The sequence below is a fragment of the Acipenser ruthenus genome, chromosome 23, assembly GCF_902713425.1.
Source record: "Acipenser ruthenus chromosome 23, fAciRut3.2 maternal haplotype, whole genome shotgun sequence".
Taxonomy (NCBI): Eukaryota; Metazoa; Chordata; class Actinopteri; order Acipenseriformes; family Acipenseridae; genus Acipenser; species Acipenser ruthenus.
In genome coordinates, this window is record NC_081211.1 from 11,865,738 (window position 1) to 11,893,078 (window position 27,341).

At 44.4% G+C, this 27,341-nt stretch overlaps 1 protein-coding gene, 4 non-coding genes and 1 pseudogene across 5 annotated transcripts; 4 read left to right on the forward strand and 2 right to left on the reverse strand.

Annotated features, from left to right (window-relative positions):
- The first annotated feature begins 7,633 nt into the window (after nt 1-7,633).
- Nucleotides 7,634-11,956, forward strand: LOC131699753 (E3 SUMO-protein ligase KIAA1586-like). The gene is made up of 2 exons (XM_058997760.1): nt 7,634-9,791; nt 10,218-11,956. The coding sequence occupies exons 1-2, from the start codon at nt 8,103-8,105 to the stop codon at nt 10,716-10,718; spliced, it is 2,190 nt and encodes a 729-aa protein (XP_058853743.1). The 5' UTR covers nt 7,634-8,102; the 3' UTR covers nt 10,719-11,956.
- Nucleotides 11,957-14,274: 2,318 nt separating this feature from the next.
- On the forward strand, nt 14,275-14,476 carry LOC117419298 (small nucleolar RNA U3; annotated as a pseudogene).
- A 1,575-nt stretch (nt 14,477-16,051) lies between these two features.
- Nucleotides 16,052-16,125, reverse strand: trnan-guu (transfer RNA asparagine (anticodon GUU)). The gene has a single exon. It is a non-coding gene; the product is annotated as a tRNA-Asn (tRNA).
- An 8,338-nt stretch (nt 16,126-24,463) lies between these two features.
- Nucleotides 24,464-24,670, forward strand: LOC131699767 (small nucleolar RNA U3). Its single transcript, XR_009308303.1, has one exon. It is a non-coding gene; the product is annotated as a small nucleolar RNA U3 (small nucleolar RNA).
- A 1,381-nt stretch (nt 24,671-26,051) lies between these two features.
- Nucleotides 26,052-26,124, forward strand: trnaf-gaa (transfer RNA phenylalanine (anticodon GAA)). The gene has a single exon. It is a non-coding gene; the product is annotated as a tRNA-Phe (tRNA).
- A 135-nt stretch (nt 26,125-26,259) lies between these two features.
- On the reverse strand, nt 26,260-26,333 carry trnan-guu (transfer RNA asparagine (anticodon GUU)). The gene has a single exon. It is a non-coding gene; the product is annotated as a tRNA-Asn (tRNA).
- Between the last annotated feature and the right edge of the window lie 1,008 nt (nt 26,334-27,341).

Consider the following 27,341-nt stretch of genomic DNA (forward strand, 5'->3'; position numbering starts at 1 on the left):
CTTCCCAGTCTCAGGAGGGAGCTATAGCCCACACTGCAATTGTGACGGAGCATCTGGCCAATCTGGGCTTAGCCTTGAACAATGCAAAGAGTCGGCTTGCACCAGTGCAATGCACCACATATCTTGGGCTCCGGATGGACTCCAATGTAATGCGCGCATTCCTGTCGGACGACAGGATAACAGCTATTCAGGATTGCCTCTCCCTGTTTCGACAAGGATCGAGGGTGACATTACAGATGTGCCAGAAGCTGCTGGGTCTGATGGCCGCAGCTACAGTAGCGATTCAGCTGGGGCTGCTTCGCATGCGTCCGCTGCAGGCGTGGCTCAATGCGTTCCATCTCAACGCCCGACGTTTTAACTCACCAAGTGGTGACAACAGATGCTTCCAGCCTAGGCTGGGGAGCAGTCTGGGAAGGCAGGGGAGTCCGCGGATCCTTCCCGGACCGCTGGGCACCCTTACACGTGAACATGCTGGAATTGTGGGTAGTGTTCCTTGCTCTCAATCACTTTCGCCCAGTGCTGAGTGGCGCACATGTGCTGGTCCGGACGGACAGCACAGCGGTAGTGGCGTATATCAATCATCAAGGGGGCCTTCGGTCTCCGGGGTTACACCGCATAGCTTTCAAGCTACTAGTGTGGGCTCAAGCCAACCTGCTGTCCCTGCGGGCGACGCATATTCAGGGAGTGATGAACATAGCGGCAGATCTCCTTTCCAGGAGCGGTCCACATCCGTCAGAGTGGCGTCTCCACCCTCAGTCGGTGGAGCGCATTTGGGAACGGTTCGGGAAGGCGCAGGTCGATCTCTTCGCTTCAGCGGAGACGACACATTGCCCCCTATGGTACTCCCTCTGTCGCTCAGGCGGTCCACTAGGCATAGACACCCTAGCGCACGCTTGGCTCAAAGTGCTTTTATACGCCTTTCCTCCTATACCGCTGCTCCCGGCTTTCCTGGGGAAAGTCCGGTCGGAGAAAGCATCAGTTCTCCTGGTTGCCCCCAGGTGGCCCAGGAGGATATGGTTTGCGACCCTGTGCCAGTTGCTGATTGGGCAGCCTTGGGAAATCCCGCCTCGCTTGGATCTCCTCACGCAGGCGCGAGGTACCCTTTGGCACCCGGATCCGGGCAGGTTCCAGTTGTGGGTCTGGCCCCTGAAAGGGACCGCTGGTTAGCCCTGGGGCTGTCAGACGCTGTTGTGAGCACTATGCAAAATGCTAGGGCAAGCTCCAATAGGGTGGTGTATACCCGTAAGTGGAAGTATTTTCATGCCTGGTGTCTGGCTAGGAGCCATGACCCTATTACGTGCCCGATGCCGGTTATTTTGCAGTTCCTGCAGGACTTGCTCTATGCTGGGAGGTTCCCTTCCACGTTGAAGGTGTATTTGGCGGCCATATCTGCGTGTCCTCGTAGGAGGACTGCTCTTCCTGAGTGGAGCCTTAACGTTGTACTAGAGGCTCTTGTAACGGCTCCGTTTGAGCCCTTAGACTCCATAGAGTTGAAGTTCCTGTCTATAAAGACTGTAATAGAAATGTTACAGAAAATAGAATTGGCTCGACATAATGTACTGGCATTTTGTACTCCCATAACCTTGCTCACATAACCTTGTATGCTTTGCTAAAGATAACTAACCGCAAGATGCCTACACTGCAGCTGCGGCTGTGAGATAAAAGGATGAGCCAGAAGTGTCTTTTTACACGTATACCCAAACCACCCATCCTTTTATCTGCTTGCTTAGCTATATGCCACGTATGCATAGTTATAAGTTGTTTTTTCTTATATGCTAATATCTGAATCATCATTGGCTAACCCTCTGCCTTGCTGACAGTTTTAAGGTATATAAGAAACTGATCTAACTCTGTATGTTGGAACACTGCTCGATGATTATCTAGCACCCTGTGTGTTGAGAGTGTTCTCAGTTTGCAAACTTAAGAAATAAAGGCCTGTGTGTTTGGAATTCGCAGTCTCTCTTCCTTTATTAGAATTTCCACGACAATTCTTGGCGACCCAGATGGGACGGCTAGCTCCGTTTTCCGATCGTTCCCGGGGACTTTGAGGTTAACCGTGCACGGGGGCTGCTTAGGAGTGGCTCAGGGAACAACACTCTGAAATAGTTTCGGAGGAGAAGGACCCGCCTTGAACCCGGCTGGGAGCATCGGTGGACGGATACGCCGTCCCGAACAAAGACAAAGGGTGAGACTGGTTTTCCTCATACATAAAATAGACCAATTGGTAAGGTTCTGGGAACCTGATAAAACCCGTTCTGGGAACGGGCTGCGCAGAAAGAGTTCTGGGAACTCTATTGTCTAGAAGACAAAATTAAGATAGACCACGTGGTTCAGGTTCTGGGAACCTGATAAAACCCGTTCTGGGAACGGGCTGCGCAGAAAAGTTCTGGGAACTTTGTTGTCTAATAGACATAGAAATCCTGATCCGGAAACAGGTAAATTAAGTGATTCGACTGATCTATGAATAATACTAATAAGTAATTACAAATGAAACTAGTTAAAAAAAAAAAAAGACATTGTATGAAATACCGAATATTGAACCAAAAATAACAATCGAAAAAATTAAATGCACAGTTAAAAAAAAAAAAAAAAAAAAAAAAGTCATACTACTAGTGTTGTTGATCAATATACCAAGCGCACTGTTGGATGGTAATTAACAAAAGTCATTTTTCTGTGCAAGTGGAAATAAAAATAGGCAGTGATATAGTGTGGATGACAGATAACCGTGTGAATGAGTGAGTGAATGAGTGTTATCTAATAATTGTGTGTGTGCGCGCGTGGGTTTGATTACAATGGGGTCAAGTAGTAGTAAAAAGGAGGTCTGTCTCCCGGACCCGCTGGTTGGACCGGGACGAACGATGGTTGATAAATGGGGTCGCGGTGTTGTAGACCAGGTTGTTCTGTGGCATAAAATAGCTGATTTCCCATTAAAAGGGACCCTGAGTGAAAGAAAATTACAAGAATGTAGGGGAAAGTTAGAAGAGTTTGAGAAGACAAAGAAAGAGAAAAAGAAAAATAAAGTTGACTGGGATAGTTATAGGAAATGGGAACGAGAAGCTGAACGACAAATAGCATGCAGGCTAAAGGCATAATGGTAAAAGCAAGTCAGAAAGATAGTACTGAGGAAAAAAAAAGAAAACAGAGAGAAATAGAGATTACGATGAGGAAAGGGACCCCCCCCCCCCCCCGTATTGTGTTCCTGTTTCCACAGCCCCTGCTCCTCAGCCCGACCGGCCCGTCCAGGTCCATCAACAGCCTCCGCCCGCAGCAGAGAGTCCGCTGCCCGCACCTCCGCCTCTGACATCCACCCCAAGCAACCCGAAAGGTTTACAGGGTGGTTCCCGATGGATTTGGTCCCCTTGGTCGCCCCCTGGACTGAGCTCCTTACCATCGCCAGAATCCCCCGAGACATCAGGATCTCCCAGCACGCTCACTACACAGTCGAGACCAAAAGGCAATCCGAACAACGCCATTATCCAGGCCCCCTGACAGCGTACCCAAATCCACAGCCAAGACCGGCAGAAGGACAACCGGGACATAAGGACTGGCTGCCAGAGGTCCTGATTCAGCGCACCTGGAGACAAGATGAGATTAAAGACATTGCTAAAGACTTGCCCGACCCAACTAAGGATGCAGTTCAGTTCAGCGAGCAGATGACCCGTCTTGTGCGTCAATACAAACCCTCTGCCGCTGAAATAGGGCACATTATGCGATGCAAATTAAAGCTTCGCTGGGAGGACATCGAAGATACTTTTGACGAAAATCTGACGTGGAAACCGGCAGGGGATGAAGAATATCAACCGCAGTTTGAACAGTTGCTGGACAGATTGAAACGGCAATACCCTGCTAAGACCAATTGGGATGCTATACATAGCTGCACACAGCACTCCAAAGAGTCTCTAGAGGAATATAGACAAAGATTGGAGACGTGCTTCCGCAAACACAGCGGACTCCGACTAGGCACCGATGAATACAACAGTCTTTTAAAAGCAGCCATAATAAACGGACTCGTACCTGCCCTCAATAAACAGGTACGGATGACATGCATTGGATGGGAGACGGCTCCCCTCATTCAGGTTATCGAACATTGCAAGCACACTGAAAGACAACAACAGAAGCAAGAGAGCAATCAAAAGACAAAAGCCGAAAAAGGAGTCAAATTGGAAGCAGCTCAGCTGGCTTATTATCAGGGCAAAGGACCAGCCCGAGGCGGATACCAACGCGGACGGGGCGGGCGTGGAGGGAGGGGTCGAGGAGGGGGAAGCGGAGGCGGTGGCAACAGAAACTTCCACAAACAGGATAAAGACACTAGTTGCTATAATTGTGGCCAGGAAGGACATTTTGCTAGAGAGTGTCAGAGACAGCAGCAACAACAACAAACCAACGGGAGTAACTGGCAGAGCGCTCCCCCACCGCAAGTAACACTATACAAACCGAAACCAGAATGAAATGAGGCAGGGACAGCTGACACCAAAACAGCGAACAAGCAGTACGTGCTAACTTTTTCTAAACCACAAGAAGCCCCCACCGTTGATCTCTTCGTGAATGGTGAGTCATTTGAATTCTTAATTGATACTGGTGCTGCAATGTCTGTCATAAATGCTAGAACTATGCATAACCCAATGATATCAAATGAATCAGTAAAAAACAGTGGGAGCCTCGGGAGTAGTATTGAGGGAGAAAATTATGATGCCTTAACCCGTACAATATGAAGGGAAAACGTTTATGCATCGGTTTATTTTCTCTGAATGCTGCCCTTGCAACCTAGCGGGACAAGATCTACTATGTAAATTCAATTGTGAAATTAAATGTGAGCAAAAAGGAGTTACCGTTTCGTGTCCCTTGATGATGGCCCAAATGATTGAGACCCGTAGTTGGTTCTATTCATGGGATATACAAAACGGAGGCGAACAAATTGAGGAATTATTTAAATTGGCTCGACAACATTGGGGTCATGAAACTGGGTTTATATCACCTTATGCCTTACATTGCACTGCCCTGTACTCACCTTTATCAAGAGATTATTAATTTGAGAAAAAGTGGTTAGCACAACCTCCATTTAACGAAACAATTACGTGCACAGCCTTGTATATAGGTTTACACTTTTGTGTTGCAGCCATTAAACTAAATAGCGATCAGTTTTTACTTTACCACACAACTGACTCTATGCCAAATATAAGCGTAGCAAAAAACGATGATGTAGAGTGGAAAGATACTGGTGTCTGGCTTAAGTCTGTGTTGCAGGTGACTGACTGGCAAAGTGAAGACGGGTTCAAATTCTCCCCCAGTGCTCGCGCTGTTTGCACTCCTTTCTTTTGGGTCGCGCCTGTCCAACGGGGAATCCATGGGGCAGAGAACCGAGATGTGCCCCCTGGGGAGGCACTGGGAGGCACGTTTTCACCCTTGCTGATCGGCCTCCCCGATTCTCTATGGGCAGAAGATAAGTATGATATTGGCCTTATGAAAGGGGCAGAGCCCCTAACAGTCACACCGAAAAGCACACACCGGCCTAGCCGTGCCCAGTATCCTCTCAGCAAGGAAGCAGAGGAAGGCATTGCTCCTGTGCATGCGTCTTTGGTCTCGCGAGGGGCCATTGTGCCCTGCCCAGACTCGCATTGCAACACCCCGATTCTTCCGGTCCGCAAAGCCTCGGGAGGATGGCGATTTGTCCAAGACCTCAGGTTAGTAAATGACGCAATACATGCAAGGGCCCCTATTGTGCCAAACCCAGTCACTGTTTTGTCAGCTGTTCCCCCGAGTGCAAAGTGGTTTACTGTTATTGATTTAGCAAATGCATTCTTCAGCATCCCTGTTGCAAGGGACTCACAGTTTTGGTTTGCTTTCACCTTTATGGGGAAACGATGGACCTGGAGTTATGCCTCAAGGGTTCACCGAGTCACCAGCCGTCTTTTCTGCCGCTTTGGCGCAGAATCTGGAGGGCTTTGTTCCCCCTGGTGGAAGCACACTCATACAGTATGTGGATGATTTGCTTTTATGTTCTGAAACTCAGCACGCATGCAAAACTGATACAAGAGCTCTTTTAGAGTACCTAGCTCGTAATGGCCATAAGGTATAAAAAAAAAAAGCTGCAGCTCGTGTCACCATCTGTAAAATACTTGGGACACGATATTACACCAGAAGGCAGGAAATTGGGCCTGGAGCGTGTCACTGCAATTCTGACACTGCCCCAGCCTGCCACAAAAAAAAAAAAATAAAATAAATAAATAACACATGATGACGTTGCTAGGTATGGCTGGCTACTGTAGAGCTTGGATTCCAGATTACGCTGACGTAACACAGCCCCTAGCTGACTTGATACATGGCCATAAGATGACTATGAAAGACACAATTGACTGGACTCCTGACGGACTAACTGCCCTCAAAAAAAAAACTTAAACAACTCTTGTCCTCTCCGCCCTGTCTTGGGTTACCCGATCACTCTAAACCTTTTAACCTGTTTGTTTGTGAAAAGGGAGGATTCATGTCGGCAGTACTGACACAAGAGCATGGGGGAAAACAACGTCCTGTGGCTTTTTACTCTAAGCGCCTTGATAACGTAGCCCGAGGGCTAGTCTGTTGCTTGAGAGCGGTGGCCGCCGCCACTGAAGCTGTGCTGGCTAGTGCTGACCTAGTTGCAATGTGCCCTCTAACTGTACATGTTCCTCATGCAGTACATGCTCTCATTTCATAGGCCAAGACAGCACATCTGACTCCAGCTCGTCTATTACATTACCAGAATGTATTAATGACCATGTCACATGTTGTGCTAAAACGCTGTACTGTGCTTAACCCTGCTACACTTCTTCCTACAGAAGCCGATGGAGAGCCTCACGATTGCACCACCTTAGTAGAACAGGTCTGCAAGCCACGACCCGATCTTACTGATGTGCCCGTATTGAACGCTGCTGTATGTAAATGCCAGGCACACACTAACGCTCATAAGATTTGGCGAGGACCCACTGGGTTGCCTGCCCTTCCCCGTTCATGTTTCCTTTATGTAGCTAAGATGGCACACGGCCAAGACCATGTGTCAAAGGGAGGGGTGGTGAATGTGGTTAACAATTTTTGGTTTGCTCCAGGTTTTTCTACATATGCTAACCAATTTTGTGCTAAATGTGTGATTTGTATGACCAACAATGTAGGCCGCAGCACGCCCATGTCCGTATCAGCTCATCCGAGGCCTGAGGGCCACTTCGAACATGTCATGATGGATTTTATTGAATTAACACCTTGCCAAGGTTACAAGTACTGCCTTGTGATAATTGACGTTTTTTCTAAATGGATTGAAGCATTCCCCTGCAGACATGCCACAGCTATGGCAGTAGCAAAAAGCCTGATGAGAGAGATTATACCCCGATGGGGTCTGCCATCTAAATTGACATCTGACAATGGTTCTCATTTTGTGAACAGTGTGGTACAGAACATTTCTGAAAGCCTACAAATTGATTTACGCACACACTGTAGCTACCACCCCGCAAGTGGAGGCTTGGTGGAGAGAGCGAACCAAACAATAAAAACTAAACTAACTAAGCTCATGGCTGAAACAGGGCTCTCCTGGGTTAAAGTATTGCCATTGGCCCTGATGTACATGCACGGATGCACGCACAGTACTACAGGGCTAGCACCAGGGGTGTAGTGGAGCCGGAGCGGGGCGGAGCGGCGCTCCGGCACTTTTTCAATCCATGTTTTTCAATTGCAAATGTTCACATTTATAAATACATATATTTAAAATATTTTCGTGTTCGAATTTTGTCTAAACACTTGTAGTAAGCATTGCCTGCGGCTCTGTGCCAGCTGTGCGAATTTGCGACAGACAGACAGCTAGCTATACGTTTAATAAAGACAAGCTGTCGGCTAAAACATCAAGTAATCTGAAAAACGATGTCACCACAATAAGCAGCACAGTTGCTGCTTTTGATTGGTCCATTATTATGCCATTAAAATATGCTGTCATTCCAGTTTTTTTTTTTAGCAAATCAATTTTGAAAGTGATGTTGCTGACAACCAATCAGAGAAGGAGGCGGTTCGTTCCTTGGCCGTAACTGAGGTGATGATATTAGTAACGGTATTAATAATAATAAAAAACAACTCGCAAATCAAAAATGTCTGGTCTCGGAGGTAGTAAACGAACTCGTCAAGAGACTTTGATACAATATTTTGGCAATAGTAGTAAAAAACAGAAGATCGTTTGTTGTACGGCAGAAGCAGAACCTACAGTGGAACCAGAACCTACAGCAGTTGAAGAAAAAAGCGCGGAGAAACAGCCATGGCCAAACATCTGGAGTTCTGAGGTATGGGAAGAAAAGAAACAACTTTACACTTTCCTTGACTGTGCGGATGGTAATCTGGGCTGTCGTGTTTGTAGACGTGTTTCTGCGCTGTCAGTTTTGAAAAGTCAGGGTGTTTCTCTGTCTTCTGAGTGGAAAAATTACAGTGTTGGGTACAATGGAAAAACTCGAGAGCAACAGCTACGATCTTTGAGAAAAAAGATAGCTGAACACAAGAAATCCAGCGCTCATAACAAGGCCACTGCATTGTTACAGCAGAACACAGAGGACATTATTGGGAAATGTGTTGACAGTGCAAAAAGGCGAGATCACGAAACTACCTGTAAAATATTTTCTACTGCTTACTACCTTGCAAAACAAAATCGACCCTATTCTGATCATCAGGCCTTACTGGAACTGCAAGAAATAAATGGTGTTAATGTGGGAACTGGTCTTCATTCCAGATACAGCGCCACTCAAATTATCAACCACGTTTCTGATGAAATGGTCAAAAAGGCCTGTGAGAGAATAATACACATCGATGGAAAAATTGCTGTGTTAATTGATGAATCAACAGCTCTGAATGGTTCCCCAGCACTTATTGTGCATCTCAAATGCGAGACAGACAAGACACGTGACCCTCACTTCATGTTTTTGGAGTTAGTTGAACTTTTTGATCAGTCAGCTGAGTCCATAGTGTTAGCGCTTACTAAGTGTCTTCAAAAACACGGGTTTGACCATGCATACTTACAGAAGAATCTTGTTGCATTTGCAAGTGACGGTGCAAGTGTAATGCTTGGGAAAAAATCTGGTGTGGCAAAACGAATTTCAGACATGTACCCCAACATTGTTGTCTGGCACTGTCTAAATCACAGACTCGAACTTGCAGTTGCCGATAGTGTTTCTGAGACTACTGGCATGAACCATTTTCATTCTTTCATGGACAAGCTATACTCAGTCTACAGTAGATCAGCACTAAATCAGCAAGAACTCCGAAATTGTGCGAAGGAACTGGATGCTGTCTTGAGGAAAATTGGTCGTGTACTGGATGTGAGATGGGTTTCCAGTTCGTTCAGGACTGTCTCCGCTGTGTGGGAAAGTTTTGAAGTTCTGTCGACTCATTTTAAAGCTGCCGTAAGCTCTAAGCGGACTTCTGCTGAAAGAGCGACATACAGCGGTCTACTGAAAAGGCTGTGCTCGCCAGAATTTCTCATTGACCTCGGAGTTATGTACGATGCCTTATACGAACTTTCACTGCTGTCAGAGATTCTCCAGAAACGGACTACTACATTGGTTTATGCAGATAAAATGGCACGTAGAACAGTAAGGATTTTTGAATCCATGAATGAGAATGTAGGTACAAAGACTCTTGAAGCGCAGATAGCTGCCATGGAAGGAACATTTAAATCTACAGTGCTGACGTCGAATCCCAAACATGTAAAAATAAATCATAAACAATTCCTTACCAAACTCGCCAATCATATGAAAGAACGACTTTTTACAACCACTGCATCAAATGAGAAGGTATGTTCATAAACCTTGTACAGATTTTTTTAATTTTAATAGCTAGCCTAATTGTTTGCAATTAACGAGCAGAGGGGGGCGTTAATTTCAGTTTCATGTGTAGTATAAAACTGCAACTGAGAAGTATATACAAATAAATTATAAACATCTGCACTCCTGTCAGTCTCATCGCAGGTGCATAGACTAATGTAAATATAAGAATAGAAAAACACTCCCGCACAGTATATGTATTCTGCAAAATCTCACTTTTATTATTTACTTTATTTAATCCTACTCAAAACTACAAAACGCATATATATATATATATATATATATATATATATATATATATATATATATATATATATATATATATATACACAGTTAAGGTTTCGAAAATACATTTTAGAAATGCTACCATTAATTTCAAATAGCTTATTCTTTCAGGCTTCTTCCGAGGTGAATTGCCAAAAATATGAAAGTCTTCTTTCTGAGCTCTTGGTCCTGGATCCACACCACTGGCCTGCAGAACTACCCCAGGGTTATGGCGAAAATGAAGTTGAAAGATTGTGTCGGCGCTTTCAGCTAAATGAACGTATTATCAAAAATGCATTTCGAGATTTTAAGGAGAACAACGGAAGAATTCCAGATGATTTAGCTCCACTTATTAACTGCACACGTGTGATCCCGTGCAGTACTGCTGAATGTGAAAGGGGATTCAGCCAAATGAACTTAATTATAACTGATCAGCGTTCCAAAATTTTAATCAAACATGCTTCAGCCTTAATGTTTATCAAGCTTCATGGACCCCCTTTGAGACAGTGGAATCCAAGCCCTTATGTGACCACTTGGTTGCGACACAATCATCGATCCGCAGATGACAGCCGTACACGGGTGGCAGCTCCAATTTCCAGCGACTCCCCTGACGCTCTGTGGCAGTTCCTATAGTTGACTAAAAACAACCTGTGATTGGTAAGTGCAACTTTTAATTTTCTATAGAGAGGGGAGATTTTACAGAAATTTGTTAAGTAAAATATGTGTTATATTATTATTAAAAAAACCCCGATTAAATCGCGTTAAATGGAAAGTGGGCGTAACTGTTAATACCTCGTTAACTATTTAATTGATTCTCATTGGGACCGCTCCGCTACTTTTTTTTTTACCACTACACCACTGGCTAGCACCTCATGAAGTATTAACGGGACGCCCAATGCGGATGCTGAACACACCTTTTCCTCAAAATAGGCTCACCCTAATGGGATGTGAGGATGAAATGGTAAAATACTGTGCTGCTCTTAACAATGTTCTGAAGTCTATTTTTCCCAGGGTAAAAGCTGCCCTACCCGAACCGAAGGAAGGGGCGCTCCACAAGCTCCTGCCAGGGGACTGGGTGATCATCAAAGACCTCCGCCGGAAGCATTGGCATCAACAACTCTGGACAGGTCCGTTCCAGGTGCTCCTGACAACGCAGACAGCGGTGAAAGTCGCTGAACGATCAACGTGGGTCCACGCCAGCCATTGCAGAAAAGTGCCCTATAGCCCGAAGGGAGATGTATCGCCCCCTGGAACAACGTAGACGGCTCGGATGGCCTTGGGACAGTCAGCTTTGGACCCCCAGAGTCCTGACTGTTATTTTTCTTGGCAGCATATTAACTGTGTTTCTCATCTGGCTCTTAACTGAACTTAAAGATAATAAAAAAGAGCCAGATATTACAAACCACAGCTACACTGAAAATCGCACAGAACTCAGAACAAAAAGAACATTGCACACATGGAGTGCAGAACATGATCGAAAACATGCGGACAATGGTTGGTGGGCAATGCTCAACCATACTGTACGGAACACTTTGAACATTACTGACACTGGTTTATATATGGCGTAGTGTTATTGTTGTTGTTTTTGCTTATCATAACCTGCGTGAAAAAGTTATGTACTAAAACTGTTGACACTGTTTTAAACATGCCCCTGCTTACTAATGATGACCAGTGTAATGATTCAAATGATGACCCTTTCAACAAAATGGCAGATGACCTGATGAGTTAAGATAGTGGGGAAAATCTGCAAGCAGGATACGTTGGGTCGTCACTTTATTCATATTACACTACATGTTAAACTTTGTAAATCTCGCTTTAACTTGTACTATTGTGTGTGTTTGAATCCATTTTCTGAATAAGGTTGAGACAAAGTCTCAAAAGGGAGGGAATGTAATAGAAATGTTACAGAAAATAGAATTGGCTCGACATAATGTACTGGCATTTTGTACTCCCATAACCTTGCTCACATAACCTTGTATGCTTTGCTAAAGATAAGTAACCACAAGATGCCTACACTGCAGCTGCGGCTGTGAGATAAAAGGATGAGCCAGAAGTGTCTTTTTACACGTATACCCAAACCACCCATCCTTTTATCTGCTTGCTTAGCTATATGCCACGTATGCATAGTTATAAGTTGTTTTTTCTTATATGCTAATATCTGAATCATCATTGGCTAACCCTCTGCCTTGCTGACAGTTTTAAGGTATATAAGAAACTGATCTAACTCTGTATGTTGGAACACTACTCGATGATTATCTAGCACCCTGTGTGCTGAGAGTGTTCTCAGTTTGCAAACTTAAGAAATAAAGGCCTGTGTGTTTGGAATTCGCAGTCTCTCTTCCTTTATTAGAATTTCCACGACACGACAGCCTTTCTTTTGGCTATCACCTCTGCGAAGCAGGTCAGTGAGCTGCAGGCACTGTCTGTGCACAGCTCCTGCATGTGTGTATGGGATGATGGCAGCAGGGTTTCGCTGCGCACCATTCCCGCTTTCTTACGCAAGGTGATCACAGCTTTTCACGTTAACCAATCTGTGGAACTGGAGTCTTTTCACTCGCCTCCATTTGCTTCGCAGGAGGATGAGAGACTTAACTTCCTCTGCCCAGTGCGGGCTTTGAGGTATTATGTACTTAGGACAGAAGCCTTGCGTAAATCTGACCAGCTATTTGTCTGTTATGGTACACGGACTCTGGGACAGCTCCTCTCGAAGCAGCGTCTGTCACACTGGATTGCAGACATGGTGTCGACTGCGTATTACGGTGCTGGGTTACCCCCACCTGGTAGAATAGCTGCGCATTCCACTAGGGGGTTGGCTACATCTTGGGCCCTTTTTAGGGGCGCTTCAATGTCTGATATCTGTACTGCGGCTAGCTGGGCTACTCCGCATACTTTCACAAGGTTCTATCGTATCAATGTGGTAGATCCTGCTGTGCCATCTGTGGGCACGAGAGTCCTTGAGGGTGTAAGTTCACATTGCTAACCTCTGGGTTAGACAGTGCTTGTGCATCCCTCATATGCTGCCGTTCCTTCTCCCTCGCGACGGCTCTGGTATACTTTATCCCATAAGTATGTTGGTGGTCGTCTTCGACTTGAAAGGGAACGTTAGGTTACCTACCGTAACCCTGGTTCCCTGAAAAAGAAGACGACCACCAACCATGAGGTCGCTTCAGTCGCCCTCACGGGTTCGGCGGAAAAAGAGGGAGATCTTCCGGTGAGTGATGGTTTTGTACCCTCGGTAGGCGGGACCGAGTGCGTCATCACAGGAAGGGGCCTTCGGCAGCTCTGATATAGAGAGCTCAGTATACCTACCTCTAGGGCAGGGGGATAGCCCATAAGTATGTTGGTGGTCGTCTTCTTTTTCAGGGAACCAGGGTTACCGTAGGTAACCTAACGTTTTTCAGTCTGGGGAATGTTACAAATTAGCAGACTGTGCTTTAAAATACACATGTAGGGCGGTCGTCTATGTTACAAAGAATTGTCACACGTTGTATTTCTATCCATGATGCATTGGGACTATATACGTAGATACATTAAAACTATTTGGAGAATGCCGGCATCGATCCCGCTACTTCTCGCATGCTAAGAGAGCGCTCTACCATTTGAGCAAATTCCCCTTGCATTGTGGCAGCGATTCTCATAGGCTACATCGCAGCTTCCATTCAGTACTTTTTTTCTTCTGCTTGGTAACTCAGTCATGAGACAGCTGTCGCAGAGTGGCGCAGCGGAAGCGTGCTGGGCCCATAACCCAGAGGTCGATGAATCGAAACCATCCTCTGCTAGCTTGTTTTTCTTCTGTTAGCAAAGTAGTTTTTCTAAAATATAAACTGAACTGATTTGCAAATCCAAAAAATAAATTAATTAACAAAATAGAAAATATTTCGACTAGATGTATGTTTTCAATTTCTTCAAAAAGTACTCTCAAGCTCGTTGATTCAGTCGCTTTAAAATCCACCTCTATGTCCCGCTGCAGCAGCGCTGTGTGCTGTGGCTCGAGCTTGTTTGACGAGACAGGCAATGCAAAAATGATAAAACTTGCTTTTGTATCACACGACAAACTTAACGTGTGCTTTAACGGCTTGGCTGTCTCAAGTTAGTTTGTATTGTTAATGTAACACCTCGTTTTTGCCCAGTCGTTGTATCATATGAAGTGAGCTTGCCAGTTGGGGGCGATGGTCTGCCAATAAAAGTTAAGACTATATTTGCAAGAATCATTTCTAGAGTGAAACATGTTTTGAAGGGATTGTTCTCGGTATCCCCCAGGAGGAGCGGGAGTGTTTTCTTCTCAGCACCGAGCGGACAATGAGTGTTGTTTTTGGGCACCTGCTCGCTGCTACTGATGACCACTCCAATCTTCAGTCGGTGGATTGTTGAAGGAAGGGGACACATTTTGAGTGTGTATCTCATACTGGTATTAACGTGGAAAAAAGAAACGATCAAGCCTAAAATTGTTCAGTTGTTTAAATCAATAAGCAAATTTCAAATGGATCACTGCTAATGTTAAAACAATTTAAGAACACTTTAAATAGGGTTTGACTAATATAAAAATATAGTTATGTTATTTGCACTACGCAGGACTAGATTGAGCTTAAATAAAGGCATTACATCTGAAAATATCTTGTGTTTACCCCCATGTCAAACTTTGTATTCGTCCTCATAAAGTGTTAGAAAATGTAAACAGCAGTTGGAGAATGCTGAAGTCGATCATCCTAGCATGTTAAACGAGGGCATTTCTCATGTAAGCCACTTCCAGTAATAGATCGTTTGTACTGTTCTCAATGGTCCGCATCCCAGCCTGAGACCACGATCCAATTGTAAAACTTTACAATGCATTAGTAAGACCTTACCTAGAATATTGTGATCAGTTCTGATCACCTCTCTGCAAAAAGGATATTGCAGCTCTAGAGAGAGTGCAAAGAAGAGCAACCAGAAATATCCCAGGTTTAAAAGGCATGTTACAGGCTAAAAGAATTGAATCTATTCAGCCTTGAACAAAGAAGACTACGCGGCGATCTGATTCAAACATTCAAAATCCTAAAAGGTAGAGACAGTGTCGACCCAGGGGACTTCTTTTTTAACATGAAAAAAGAAACAAGGACCAGCCGTCACAAATGGAGATTACATAAAGGGGCATTCAGAACAGAAAATAGGAGGCACTTTTTTACACAGGGAATTGTGAGGGTCTGGAACCAACTCCCCAGTAATGTTGTTGAAGCTGACACCCTGGGATCCTTCAAGAAGCTGTTTGATGAGAGTCTGGGATCAATAAGCTACTAACAACCAAACGAGCAAGATGGGCTGAATGGCCTCCTCTCGTTTGGAAACTTTCTTATGTTCTTATGTTCCTATATCCTATTGTGCTTGTTAAGACATAGCGTGAATCTTGAAAATGTCTTGTTTGTTTAACAAAGCCAGCAGTCACTTTATTGATCACCCTGTGGATTAAACGCTATTGGAACACAGATAATTGTGTTGAAGATGTTAATAGACTTTCAATGTACGCGTTGTAGAGCTAAGCGTTTGTTGAGGCAGTTCAAGCGCTGCACATTCAGGCAGCCGGTTGCAGTCTTTACCTGTTTCCTAGATGTTTGCCATTTGGTCTTACTCTGGAAGGAGTAGAACAAAAGCTAAACCATTTGTTGAGAACCGCATTTGGGAGAAAACTTAAGTGTTTCAAAATGCATTTGTAAAGTGCATTTGTCTATTAGGTTGTTTATGGTGTGACAAAAAGAATGCTATCTTGAAAACGCAGTCCTGTCAAGCCGAAATAGCTCAGTTGGGAGAGCGTTAGCCTGAAGATCTAAAGGTCCCTGTTTCGATCCCGGGTTTCGGCAAACACCAAGACATTTGGTTTTGTTTTGTATTATTTTGAACTAAAAACAGAGCACATTTTTTTCTTCATTGTAATTGGAGGAAATAACAACGTACTAGTGCCATTTTCTAATGTGATTAAGAAATTCAAAAAGCATCGTCCCTGGGTGGGCTTGAACCACCAACCTTCCGGTTAACAGCCGAACGCGCTAACCGATTGCGCCACAGAGACCAACCTGCTCGACTTCTAAAGCATACGGGAGTGATTAGCAAGGCGAGATGCTGCAGAACCTGATCGAGGGAGCAGAACTCAGCCGAACCTGAAACCACATCTAAGAAGAAAGCAACACGGGGCAGGAAAGTCTATGTAATCCATTATGGCAGCACAACATACGTCATTTTGTTAGATAACACACTGGGGGTCCAACACAGCAGTGTGTGTAAATAGCTACAATGGAAACCAAATACTTACGGTTCAAATGGGAATCTTCATCAGATTTTAAGAACACATTTGACATACTTTACACTGCAAAGGAGGAAGGCAGGCAATGCAAATGAGGCGTGATCCATTGCTAAAAAAATACATTAAATCTCCCTTTGTGCTTCTCGGAAGACATACGACGGAGGGCGCACTGCACTTTTTTAGTTTGGGGAATGTTACAAATTAGCAGACTGTGCTTTAAAATACATATAGGGCGGGCTTCTCTGTTACAAAGAATAAATTAGCAGACTGTGCTTTAAAATACATATAGGGCGGGCTTCTCTGTTACAAAGAATTGTCACACTTTGCATTTCTCTCCATGATGCATTGGGACTAAATACGTAGATACATTAAAACTATTTGGAGAACGCGGGCATCGATCCTGGTACTTCTTGCGCTATCATTTGAGCTAATTCCCCTGGTTTTGTGGCAGCGATTCTCATAGGCTACATCGCTGCTTGATAAGAGCGATTCAGATTGTTCTATATTTTTTTTTTATTGGCAATGTGCCATTTGCAAATTCAAAAATAAATTGAACAATCAAAAATGATAATACTTGCTTTTGTATCACACGACAAACTTAAGGTATGCTTTAACGGTTAGGCTGTCTCAAGTTAGTTTGTATTGTTAATACCATATCTTTGTTTGATCGCTATACAATCAATATGTTGTGTAGGCTAAATTGTATAAATAAACGCCCGGAAACATTCAAATCCAAACACGTTAAAAGATGAAATAGTGTGGAATAGAAACAAAGAATTTGACCTCGACGTGATTTGCACACGCAACCTTCTGATCTGGAGTCAGACGCGCTACCGTTGTGCCACGAAGTCCTGCCAGTGTGTGTTCTTATTATGCAATGCTAGAGTGCACAGCAAGCATGCCAAACGCATGGTAATGCCGACGCTGATACTAGGAAAACACTCACTATCACTAGCGTCATGGGAAACAGCCGACTCAATATGTGTTCGTAGCCAGCAGGGCTATGAAGCTGTCGGAAGTGTGTTTGATTCTCAGCTTTAAAAGTAAAGAAAAGATAAAACAATGCGATTTGATTTTATAATGTTCATTAATTGAAACGTGGGCATAAACACAGTTGTACTGGCTGTGAATCGTTTCGGGTCAATTTCTTGGAAAGCAGCTATGCTGACCAATATATCACCAACGGGGGAAGCTGGCAGTACTGAGTGACACAGAAGAAGGATTCTCTCAGCGCGTCTCCTCTGAATGCGCACTGGCACAAAGAGGCTTTGCTCATCTAATGACGTGGCGGAATGCAATAATGTATTGGGTCAATTTATCAACAAAAGAAACATAAACAAAAGTGTATGTAATTATTTGTGAATAAACTGTCTTACTTATACGATGGGACCAGGAACTTACATCCGCAATTTAATGATCGGCCAACCACAAAGAGACTTTGTCTTGACCAGTAATTTAAAAACATGCGGCAATGGTTCTACTGGGGATAGCACCCAGGGCCTTCTGCGTGTAAAGCAGACGTGATAATCACTACACTATGGAACCTAGGCAGAACTGTGTCGGTGCTCCTACATTATTGTCTACATGCATCTCAAATAATTACAATGTCATTTATCAGACCCTTCGGCGTTGTCTTTAAAAATTAAACTTCCCAGACCGAACGCAGGCTAACATTAATTCACTGGTTGCCTACGAGGGCTTGAGAGGAGGCGAAATTGGGAGTGAGATATTAAGAATGAGACAAGATGAGAGGATTTCTCCGGTTGCTTAGGAGGCTTGAGAGGGGTGAGACATTTGAGAGTTTAAGAGTGAGACGAGTTTGAGGGATGGCGAGATTGAGGGCTGGAGTTTGGGAATGGTGCTTAGTAACATTGAGGTTAGATACTGATAGCAGGACGAGATAGGGGGGCGAAGAGTTTTCCCTTCTCGTCGGGTCAGGCAGCATCCTCTGGCTGCTGGGCGACGTAGAGAGGGAGACACGAGAAGAGCAAAGGATTAGATATAAACACTTTCCGCCGGGTCAGACAGCATCCTCTGACTGCTGGGTGACGTAAAAGTGAGAGAGAGAGCAAAGTTTAGACATATAACATACAACAAACTGACTCTCGCTCCCGACGAGTCAGGCAGCATCCTCTGGCTGCTGGGCGTTTAGTGGAGCAAGAGACAGGAAGGGGACGAACAGGACAAAAGGACAGATCCTTCGCAACTCAGGGCAGCATCCTCAGGCATCTAAGCTGGCAGCTGGGCGGCGTGGAGAGCTTAGGAAAAAGTGTCTCGGGTCCGTTTAGGAGAGACGAAAACAGAGAAACCCCCCCCCCCCTCGGTCGGGGCCCGCTCGGCAGGTGGAGGCTCGGCCTACTGCATGAGGGGGCTGAAATGGTCCTGGACCTGAAATAGAAGAGAGGAGATGGGACAGCAAGGTTGAGGCCTGGAAGGCTTAGCGCATAAGCAGCAGAAGAATAGGATGTGGCCGGGGGTCCCCTCAGGCCGGCGAGGAACAGCCGGGCGGCAGTGGTTGAGACGAGAGGCCGACCCGGACGAACCACACCGTGGGATAGAAAAGAGATCGCAGAGCCGCACACATAAACAAAAGCTAGAAGAAAAGAGAAAAGACAAGAGATGTTAGTAGACAACCTATGCCTATAAGCCGTCCGCACTGTGGAGAGGAAAAACCCCCCTGCAGGGAGGAAACCTCTGGTGGGCCTGGCGGAGAGGGCGCCCCCCACTCCGGGCAAGCTAACGAGTGCTTGGTGAGCTGTGGCGATGTCTGCAGAGGATGATCTAATATAAAGTTCACAGCTGAAGAGATCCAGCGCCCCATAGACTTAATCAAGTGTTGATTCCTGCCCTGGCCGCGGAGGCAGCTGCTCCGATCCAGAATGAATGGGGGGAAAAATAGTTAGAAGAAAGTCCGATCCGTGACAAGAGGGTGCATAAACGGGATGAGAACCAGTGTCTCGTAAGTATAGATCTGGAGCTGTCGATGAAGAGGGGATCTGACGGAAGATACTGAATCCTTGGCTTAATTGGACCGTTTTTGAAGATCTGATGTGGAGGATAAAGTGGTTTCTGGGGATTTGAGAGAGATCTGAGCACTTGAGCTGGGAAGCTGGAAGTTGATGGAGTTGAGAATTCTGCACAGCGGAGAAATCCAAAGGCGGCGGTCAGGCACAGGGTTTCCATGACGATGTCGTTGAATAGGTTGAAGCATCCTTGCCGGAGAGCAGTGATGAGACAAAGGAGAAGGTCAGTAGAGATTGATTAACTTGATGGAGAGGAGGGGAGCAGGCTTTTCTCCATACCTCTGAGCGTTCTCTCTAGAGATCCGCCATCTCTAGAACGGACGAGAGGAGAAGATTGGAGGCGAAATTGATACTGAATGCCCGCTAGGTAGCATCTAAATAGAGGAGGGGGCTAAACGTAGAGACAGCCTGAGGTGAGTGATGAAGGCGAGGAGGTGCTGTAGGTTGAAAGAGGTATGAGAGATCCGTTTTTTTTTTTTATTTATTTATTTATTTATTTATTTATTTTTTACTCGCAAAAAAGTGAGTAAATGAAGACCAGGCAGTCGAGTAGGAGGAACGGGTAGATGGGGCGAGAGCGTTCTCCATGAATCCACGTGCTGATTGAAGGAGGCCGGAGAGAGAGTTATTCAGTTGAATATTGTTTTGCTGAAGGGTAGTACGAGACGAGGGTTGGGGTCTGCTCCTGGGACCAGGTTGCAGAACTTCTGGATCTTGATGTAACTGTCTGTTTTGAAGTCCTGATGAATAGGAGGAAGTTATTTCCGGGGACTTGAGTGAGGTCAAAGTGCCGCAGGCTGATGGCTGGGAAACTGGAGATTCCGATGAGATTGGTTGTCTTGATGGAGAGGAGGATGCGAGACTCTCAGGCGGACCTCCGGGACCTCCGGGATTGAAAGGGGGGGTGGGGAACGGAGGAGGAACTGGTGCTGTATACCTGAGAGATAATTCCTGATGGAGGAAGGGGCCAGGTTAAGGGATAGCCTGAGGTCTGGCATAAAGGCAAGGAGGTGCTGAAGGTTATAGGTGGTGAGAGAGATACTAATCTGGGCACAGAATGTGGTGAAGGAAGACCAGGCAGTAGAATAAGAAGAGCGAGTGGAAAGGGCGAAGGCAATTCTCCCTGAAGCTGCAGGCAGACTTGGGGAGGCTGAAGAGTGTGGAGTTTAGTGGAACACCAGCTGATTGAAAGAAGGAACTTGTCGCGGGTTGGGGTCTGCTTCTGGGACCGGGCTGTAAAACTTGCGGACCATCACACAACCTCCACCATGTTTAACACTGGGCATGGTTAACTTTTCCTTTTTTTTTTTTTTTTTTTTTTTTTTTTACTGCAAGGTGTAGTATTCTGTAGTAAAATTACTACAGCTGGCCAAAGTCCAGTATCTGGGTGCGCGGAATGGTTCACAAGACCTCATGGTTGAAATGGCTTAACGCTCAGAGTCTATCCATTGTATTCCCCTTGATGTCCTGGTACTCTTGCTTTTTTTTTTTTTTTTTTTTTTAAAACCGGTAAATCACAGGTGTTGTCACGGTAAGTTCACAGGGTGCACTCTGTTCCTTCAGGAATCCTGCAGAGGAAGTGCTTCACAAGAGCAGTTAGACATAGTACTTCCAAGGTCAGGTCATTGAATAGACAGAGCAGCTTTTTCTGAGGGTAGAGATTAAAGAGTGAAGGATGTCTATTGATATAGGGAGCCAGGATGGAGCAGCAGGGGGGGGGGGGCTCTTGAGGATCTCTCTGAGTGTCAAGCAAACTGATGGGATGGATAGGAGTGTTGAAGAAGGGACGGAGATGAGGCGGCAGAAATACTGAATTCCGGAGATGTAGGCTTTAACGGTAGTGGGGGCTAAGTGAAGATAATCCCTTGCATGGGCGATGGAGGCTAGAATCCGTTGCTCATTAAATCAGAATGGGATGTATTTTGAGTGCAGAAAGTTGTAAATGTTTTCCATCCAGAGGTAAATGAAGATTTGGTCGCTGGGACTAAGAGTGTGGCCATGTAGTGATGAGCAGATTGCAGAAGGTTGGAGAGTGTTGTATTTAGTTGAACGGCAGATGTTGGTGTTGCAGAGTTTGATGAGGGCTGAGGTGGCAGCTGGACCTGAACAAATATATGAAATCGACTGCCGAGATGTTTTTAAAAACAAAGGCAGAGAGATGAGATGCCAACCATCCTGTGTTAGTTAATACGGGATTGATCAGCGGTTTGCTACCATCTTGTCTGTTTGGAATGGAAAAGGTGAACTCATAAATCAGAGATTTGGGTTTCACAACTCCAATCATTCTCCAAATAGTGGAACTCCTTAATTCATAAATCAAGCAGATTTCCAGTCTCGTACCATATATTAAAGCTTGTAGTATCTGAGAGGATGAGCGGACATATGACTAAATTGCTGAGGAAGTCAAGCTCTCCGTGTATATATATATTTTAGATCCAGGTATTGGAGGAAAGCTGGAGCGTTGGAAGCTCTGGAGGAGAGCAGTTGCAGATTTAAACAGTAAACTAAAGCCACTTTTGTATGCTGCAATAGAAGCAGATCTGAAGAGGGAGCCGAGATTTGCTGTAATGAGGAGATATTAACAGTAGTGGCAAGATCTGCTGAACGGGCAGAGATCTGAGGGAGTAAACGATGGAATGCTGTCAGTAGTCTGCAGTGGCCTGCTGTAGAGAGCAGAGAGCTGCTGAATGCGGTGAAAATTGGTATTTGAGAGTTAAGGCGTTTTTAGATGATGTCGGCGATGGGGCTGCCTTTGGGCAGAAATGAAGAATGCATAGATCTGAGGCCGCTGCAGAACCTGAGAGGATGGGAATGCGTTGCTCGGAGGCTGCTGCAAAACCTATTGATTTGATCAGGAGCAGTCTAAGAGTGTATTGTCTATTGCGGGATAGGAGGACGCTTGACTGAAATGTTGATAATCGTAGCACATAGTTTTCGTATGTGACTGGTAGCTCAAATTGAATGAAATGGACTTTGAAAGTTATATTAAGTGCCTTGATGAAGTTGGGGGCAAATGAGGAAGTGCAAATCCGGGAACAAGAAGGTTGCAGGAATGGCCTGATGCAGGGAAGCTGTAAATTAATGTGACGGTGGATTCTTAACATCTCAGAAAGCTGATAAGCATGGCTTCATGACAAGGTTCTCAAGGGGAGGGGTTTGGATTTGAAAAATTCAAGTTAATATATGTAGAAAAAGAGGTTGAGGCAGGAGGGTACTGAGAATCCCTCAGAAAGACAACAAACTGCAGGAATTGATAGAAAGTTTGGAGTGTGCGAGATTCGCAGCGATAGCAAATCATCTTAAATTATGTAGATATTGTGGTGTTATGCTGCCATCTAGAGGTTTTGATTGGAATTGAAACTATTGGCTTCAGTGAAGCAGGGTAGCATATATTTGGTTATTGCGATTACAATCCTTGTCTATGTATTAAGCATTTGCTTTAGAACAGTTAGTGATGATATAGGTAAGTTAACGTAGGTCTAGAAGAGGAGCCTGCAGTATTTAGATGTCACGATTCGGGGAGTTGAAGCTCTCATGTTGCAAAAGCGCAGCGCAGGAGCCAGAAGATTGCAGTCGTGAGGCACAGGCTCGCATTGCCTGTTAAAGCTGCCTGGTCGCCGTAGCAACTTACCACTCCCAGTAGTCACTCGCTGAGGCGTTGCCGTGGTAACCATGATCTGTGAGGCCCCGGTGTGAAAGAGTTGCAGTACAGCGGTGACGTTGGAACAGTCTTTCTGATGAAAACGCAGACCAAGTTGAGAATGGCACTGCGCTTTGAACGGCGCAGACTGAGCAGGTAGGAAAATAGCTGATACTATCTTGCGAGCGCAGAGCAGAGAAACGGCTTGCAGTGAAAGAAACGAACAACAAAAAACAAACACAGACAAGGAAGCGGAAATAGTGCTGGGTTAAAGTAGAAAAAGAGAGCGAGATAGACAGGAGGGGCAGCCAATAACACATACGTGGAGCAGCGCTGGCCATGCCCTAATAATTGACGAGGCGAGCGCTGCATTGTGTGATTGGCTGGAAATACTAAATGAGGCTGAACTGGGATCAGCTTCCACCCGGAAGAGATCGCGGACGCTACCGGGCAGGATGCCACGGAGGGAAGGTAAGACAGGCTAAAGAAAAGGAAATAGGATAAGAAGAAAAAGGAGCGCAAAGCGGGAGAGAGCCCTCTACGGCATCCCCCGAATTACGCCTAAAGGCTAACATATCAATGAATCTTAAATATTTTCTATAGCGCCCCATATGCGATTCACAAAATCTACTTAAAAACAAGACAATATCTCATTGTAAGCCTGGTCGAACAAAAGAAGTCTTCAGTGTAATTTTCAACAAAGAGTGCTTTCCACGATTTACGATGCTTTAGAGAGACGGAATATTGGAATTGGCAGCCGAGACTGGGGAATAAAACTGCCCGTGATCAAAGTGGGCAGAAAAGCTGCATATTTTCCATAAGGTATATTTGAGGAAAGAAAACGGTTCTCTCTGATTTGCAACGTTTCTATGGTTCGGCCCGGCCACTGCCGTGTGTCTGGTTAAAACGATGAGTTCAGTATTTTTTTCTTCTGCTTGGTAATTCAGTCTTGAGGCAACTGTAGCAGAGTGGCGCAGCGGAAGCGTGCTGGGCCCATAACCCAGAGGTCGATGGATCGAAACCATCCTCTGCTAGCTTGTTTTTCTTCTGTTAGCAAAGTAGTTTTTCTAAAATATAAACTGAACTGATTTGCAAATTCAAAAAATAAATTCATTAACAAAATAGAAAATATTTCGACTAGATGTATGTTTTCAATTTCTTCAAAAAGTAGTCTCAAGCTCGTTGATTCAGTCGCTTTAAAATCCACCTCTATGTCCCGCTGCAGCAGCGCTGTGTGCTGTGGCTCGAGCTTGTTTGACGAGACAGGCAATGCAAAAATGATAAAACTTGCTTTTGTATCACACGACAAACTTAACGTATGCTTTAACGGCTTGGCTGTCTCAAGTTAGTTTGTATTGTTAATGTAACACCTCGTTTTTGCCCAGTCGTTGTATCACATGAATTGAGCTTGCCAGTTGGGGGTGACGGTCTGCCAATACAAGTTAAGACTATATTTGCAAGGATCATTTCTAGAGTGAAACATGTTTTGAAGGGATTGGTCTCGGTATCCCCCAGGAGGAGCGGGAGTGTTTTCTTCTCAGCAACGAGCTGACAATGAGTGTTGTTTTTGGGCACCTGCTCGCTGCTACTGATGACCACTCCAATCTTCAGTCGATGGATTGTTGAAGGAAGGGGACACATTCTGAGTGCGTATCTCATACTGGTAGAAACGCGGAAAAAAGTAACCATCAAGCCTAAAATTGTTCAGTTGTTTAAATCAATAAGCAAATTTCAAATGGATCATTGCTAATGTTAAAACAATTTAAGAACACTTTAAATAGGGCTTGACTAATATAAAAATATAGGCATGTTATTTGCACTACGCAGGACTAGATTGAGCTTAAAAAAAGGCATTACATCTGAAAATAACTTGTGTTTACCCCCACTTACAAGGAAAGCGTCAAACTTTGTATTCGTCCTCGTAACAGTGTTAGAAAATGTAAACAGCAGTTGGAGAATGCAGAAGTCGATCATCCTAGCATGTTAAACGAGGGCATTTCTCATGTAAGCCACATCCAGTAATAGATCGTTTGTACTGTTCTCAATGGTCCGCATCCCAGCCTGAGACCACGATCCAATTGTAAAACTTTACAATGCATTAGTAAGACCTTACCTAGAATATTGTGATCAGTTCTGATCACCTCTCTACAAAAAGGATATTGCTGCTCTAGAAAGAGTGCAAAGAAGAGCAACCAGAAATATCCCAGGTTTAAAAGGCATGTTGTATGCAGACAGGCTAAAAGAATTGAATCTATTCAGTCTTGAACAAAAAAGACTACGCGGCGATCTGATTCAAACATTCAACATCCTAAAAGGTAGAGACAATGTCGACCCAGGGGACTTCTTTTTTGACATGAAAAAAGAAACAAGGACCAGCGGTCACAAATGGAGATTACATAAAGGGGCATTCAAAACAGAAAATAGGAGGCACTTTTTTACACAGAGAATTGTGAGGGTCTGGAACCAACTCCCCAGTAATGTTGAAGCTGACACCCTGGGATCCTTCAAGAAGCTGCTTGATGAGAGTCTGGGATCAATAAGCTACTAACTACCAAACGAGCAAGATGGGCTGAATGGCCTCCTCTCGTTTGGAAACTTTCTTATGTTCTTATGTTCCTATATCCTATTGTGCTTGTTAAGCCATAGCGTGAATCTTGAAAACGTCTTGTTTGTTTAACAAAGCCAGCAGTCACTTTATTGATCACCCTGTGGATTAAACGCTATTGGAACACAGATGATTGTGTTGAAGATGTTAATAGACTTTCAATGTATGCGTTGTAGAGCTAAGCGTTTGTTGAGGCAGTTCAAGCGCTGCACATTCAGGCAGCCGGTTGCAGTCTTTACCTGTTTCCTAGATGTTTGCCATTTGGTCTTACTCTGGAAGGAGTAGAAAAAAAGCTAAACCATTTGTTGAGAACCGCATTTGGGAGAAAACTTAAGTGTTTCAAAATGCATTTGTAAAGTGCATTTGTCTATTAGGTTGTTTATGGTGTGACAAAAAGAATGCTATCTCGAAAACGCAGTCCTGTCAAGCCGAAATAGCTCAGTTGGGAGAGCGTTAGACTGAAGATCTAAAGGTCCCTGGTTCGATCCCGGGTTTCGGCAAACACCAAGACATTTTGTTTTGTTTTGTATTATTTTGAACTAAAAACAGAGCACATTTTTTTCTTCATTGTAATTGGAGGAAATAACAACGTACTAGTGCCATTTTCTAATGTGATTAAGAAATTCAAAAAGCATCGTCCCTGGGTGGGCTTGAACCACCAACCTTCCGGTTAACAGCCGAACGCGCTAACCGATTGCGCCACAGAGACCAACCTGCTCGACCTCTAAAGCATACGGGAGTGATTAGCAAGGCGAGATGCTGCAGAACCTGATCGAGGGAGCAGAACTCAGCCGAACCTGAAACCACATCTAAGAAGAAAGCAACACGGGGCAGGAAAGTCTATGTAATCCATTATGGCAGCACAACATACGTCATTTTGTTTGATAACACACTGGGAGTCCAACACAGCAGTGTGTGTAAATAGCTACAATGGAAACCAAATACTTACGGTTCAAATGAGAATCTTCATCAGATTTTAAGAACACATTTGACATACTTTACACTGCAAAGGAGGAAGGCAGGCAATGCAAATGAGGCGTGATCCATTGCTAAAAAAATACATTAAATCTCCCTTTGTGCTTCTCGGAAGTCATACGACGGAGGGCGCACTGCACTTTTTCAGTTTGGGGAATGTTACAAATTAGCAGACTGTGCTTTAAAATACACATAGGGCGGGCTTCTCTGTTACAAAGAATTATCACACTTTGTATTTCTCTGCATGATGCATTGGAACTAAATACGTAGATACATTAAAAACTATTTAGAGAATGCCGGCATCGATCCCGCTACTTCTCGCATGCTAAGCGAGCGCTCTACCATTTGAGCTAATTCCCCTTGCAATGTGATAGCGATTCTCATAGGCTACATCGCAGCTTGACACGAGCAATTCAGAATGTCATTATTATTATTATTATTATTATTATTATTATTATTATTATTATTATTATTATTATTATTATTATTTTATTATTATTGTTATTATTATTATTATTATTATTATTATTATTATTATTATTATTATTTATTTATTAGACAGTTACTTACAGTTGTGTACAAATAAAATACATCAGGATTGGCAAAGTAGTCTGAAATTAGCTAATTCAAAAACTAAATTAATTAACTAAATAGCAAATATTTCAACTAGAGTCTTGTTTTTGGGCACCTGCTCGCTGCTACTGATGACCACTCCAATCTTCAGTCGGGGGGTTGTTGAAGG

What these genes read in the sequence shown, in the direction of transcription:
- LOC131699753 (XM_058997760.1), top strand. Translation starts at nt 8,103, where the DNA reads ATGTCTGGTCTCGGAGGTAGTAAACGAACTCGTCAAGAGACTTTGATA. An exon ending in CCACTGCATCAAATGAGAAG is followed by an intron (nt 9,792 to 10,217) that starts GTATGTTCATAA and finishes TTATTCTTTCAG; the next exon opens with GCTTCTTCCGAGGTGAATTG.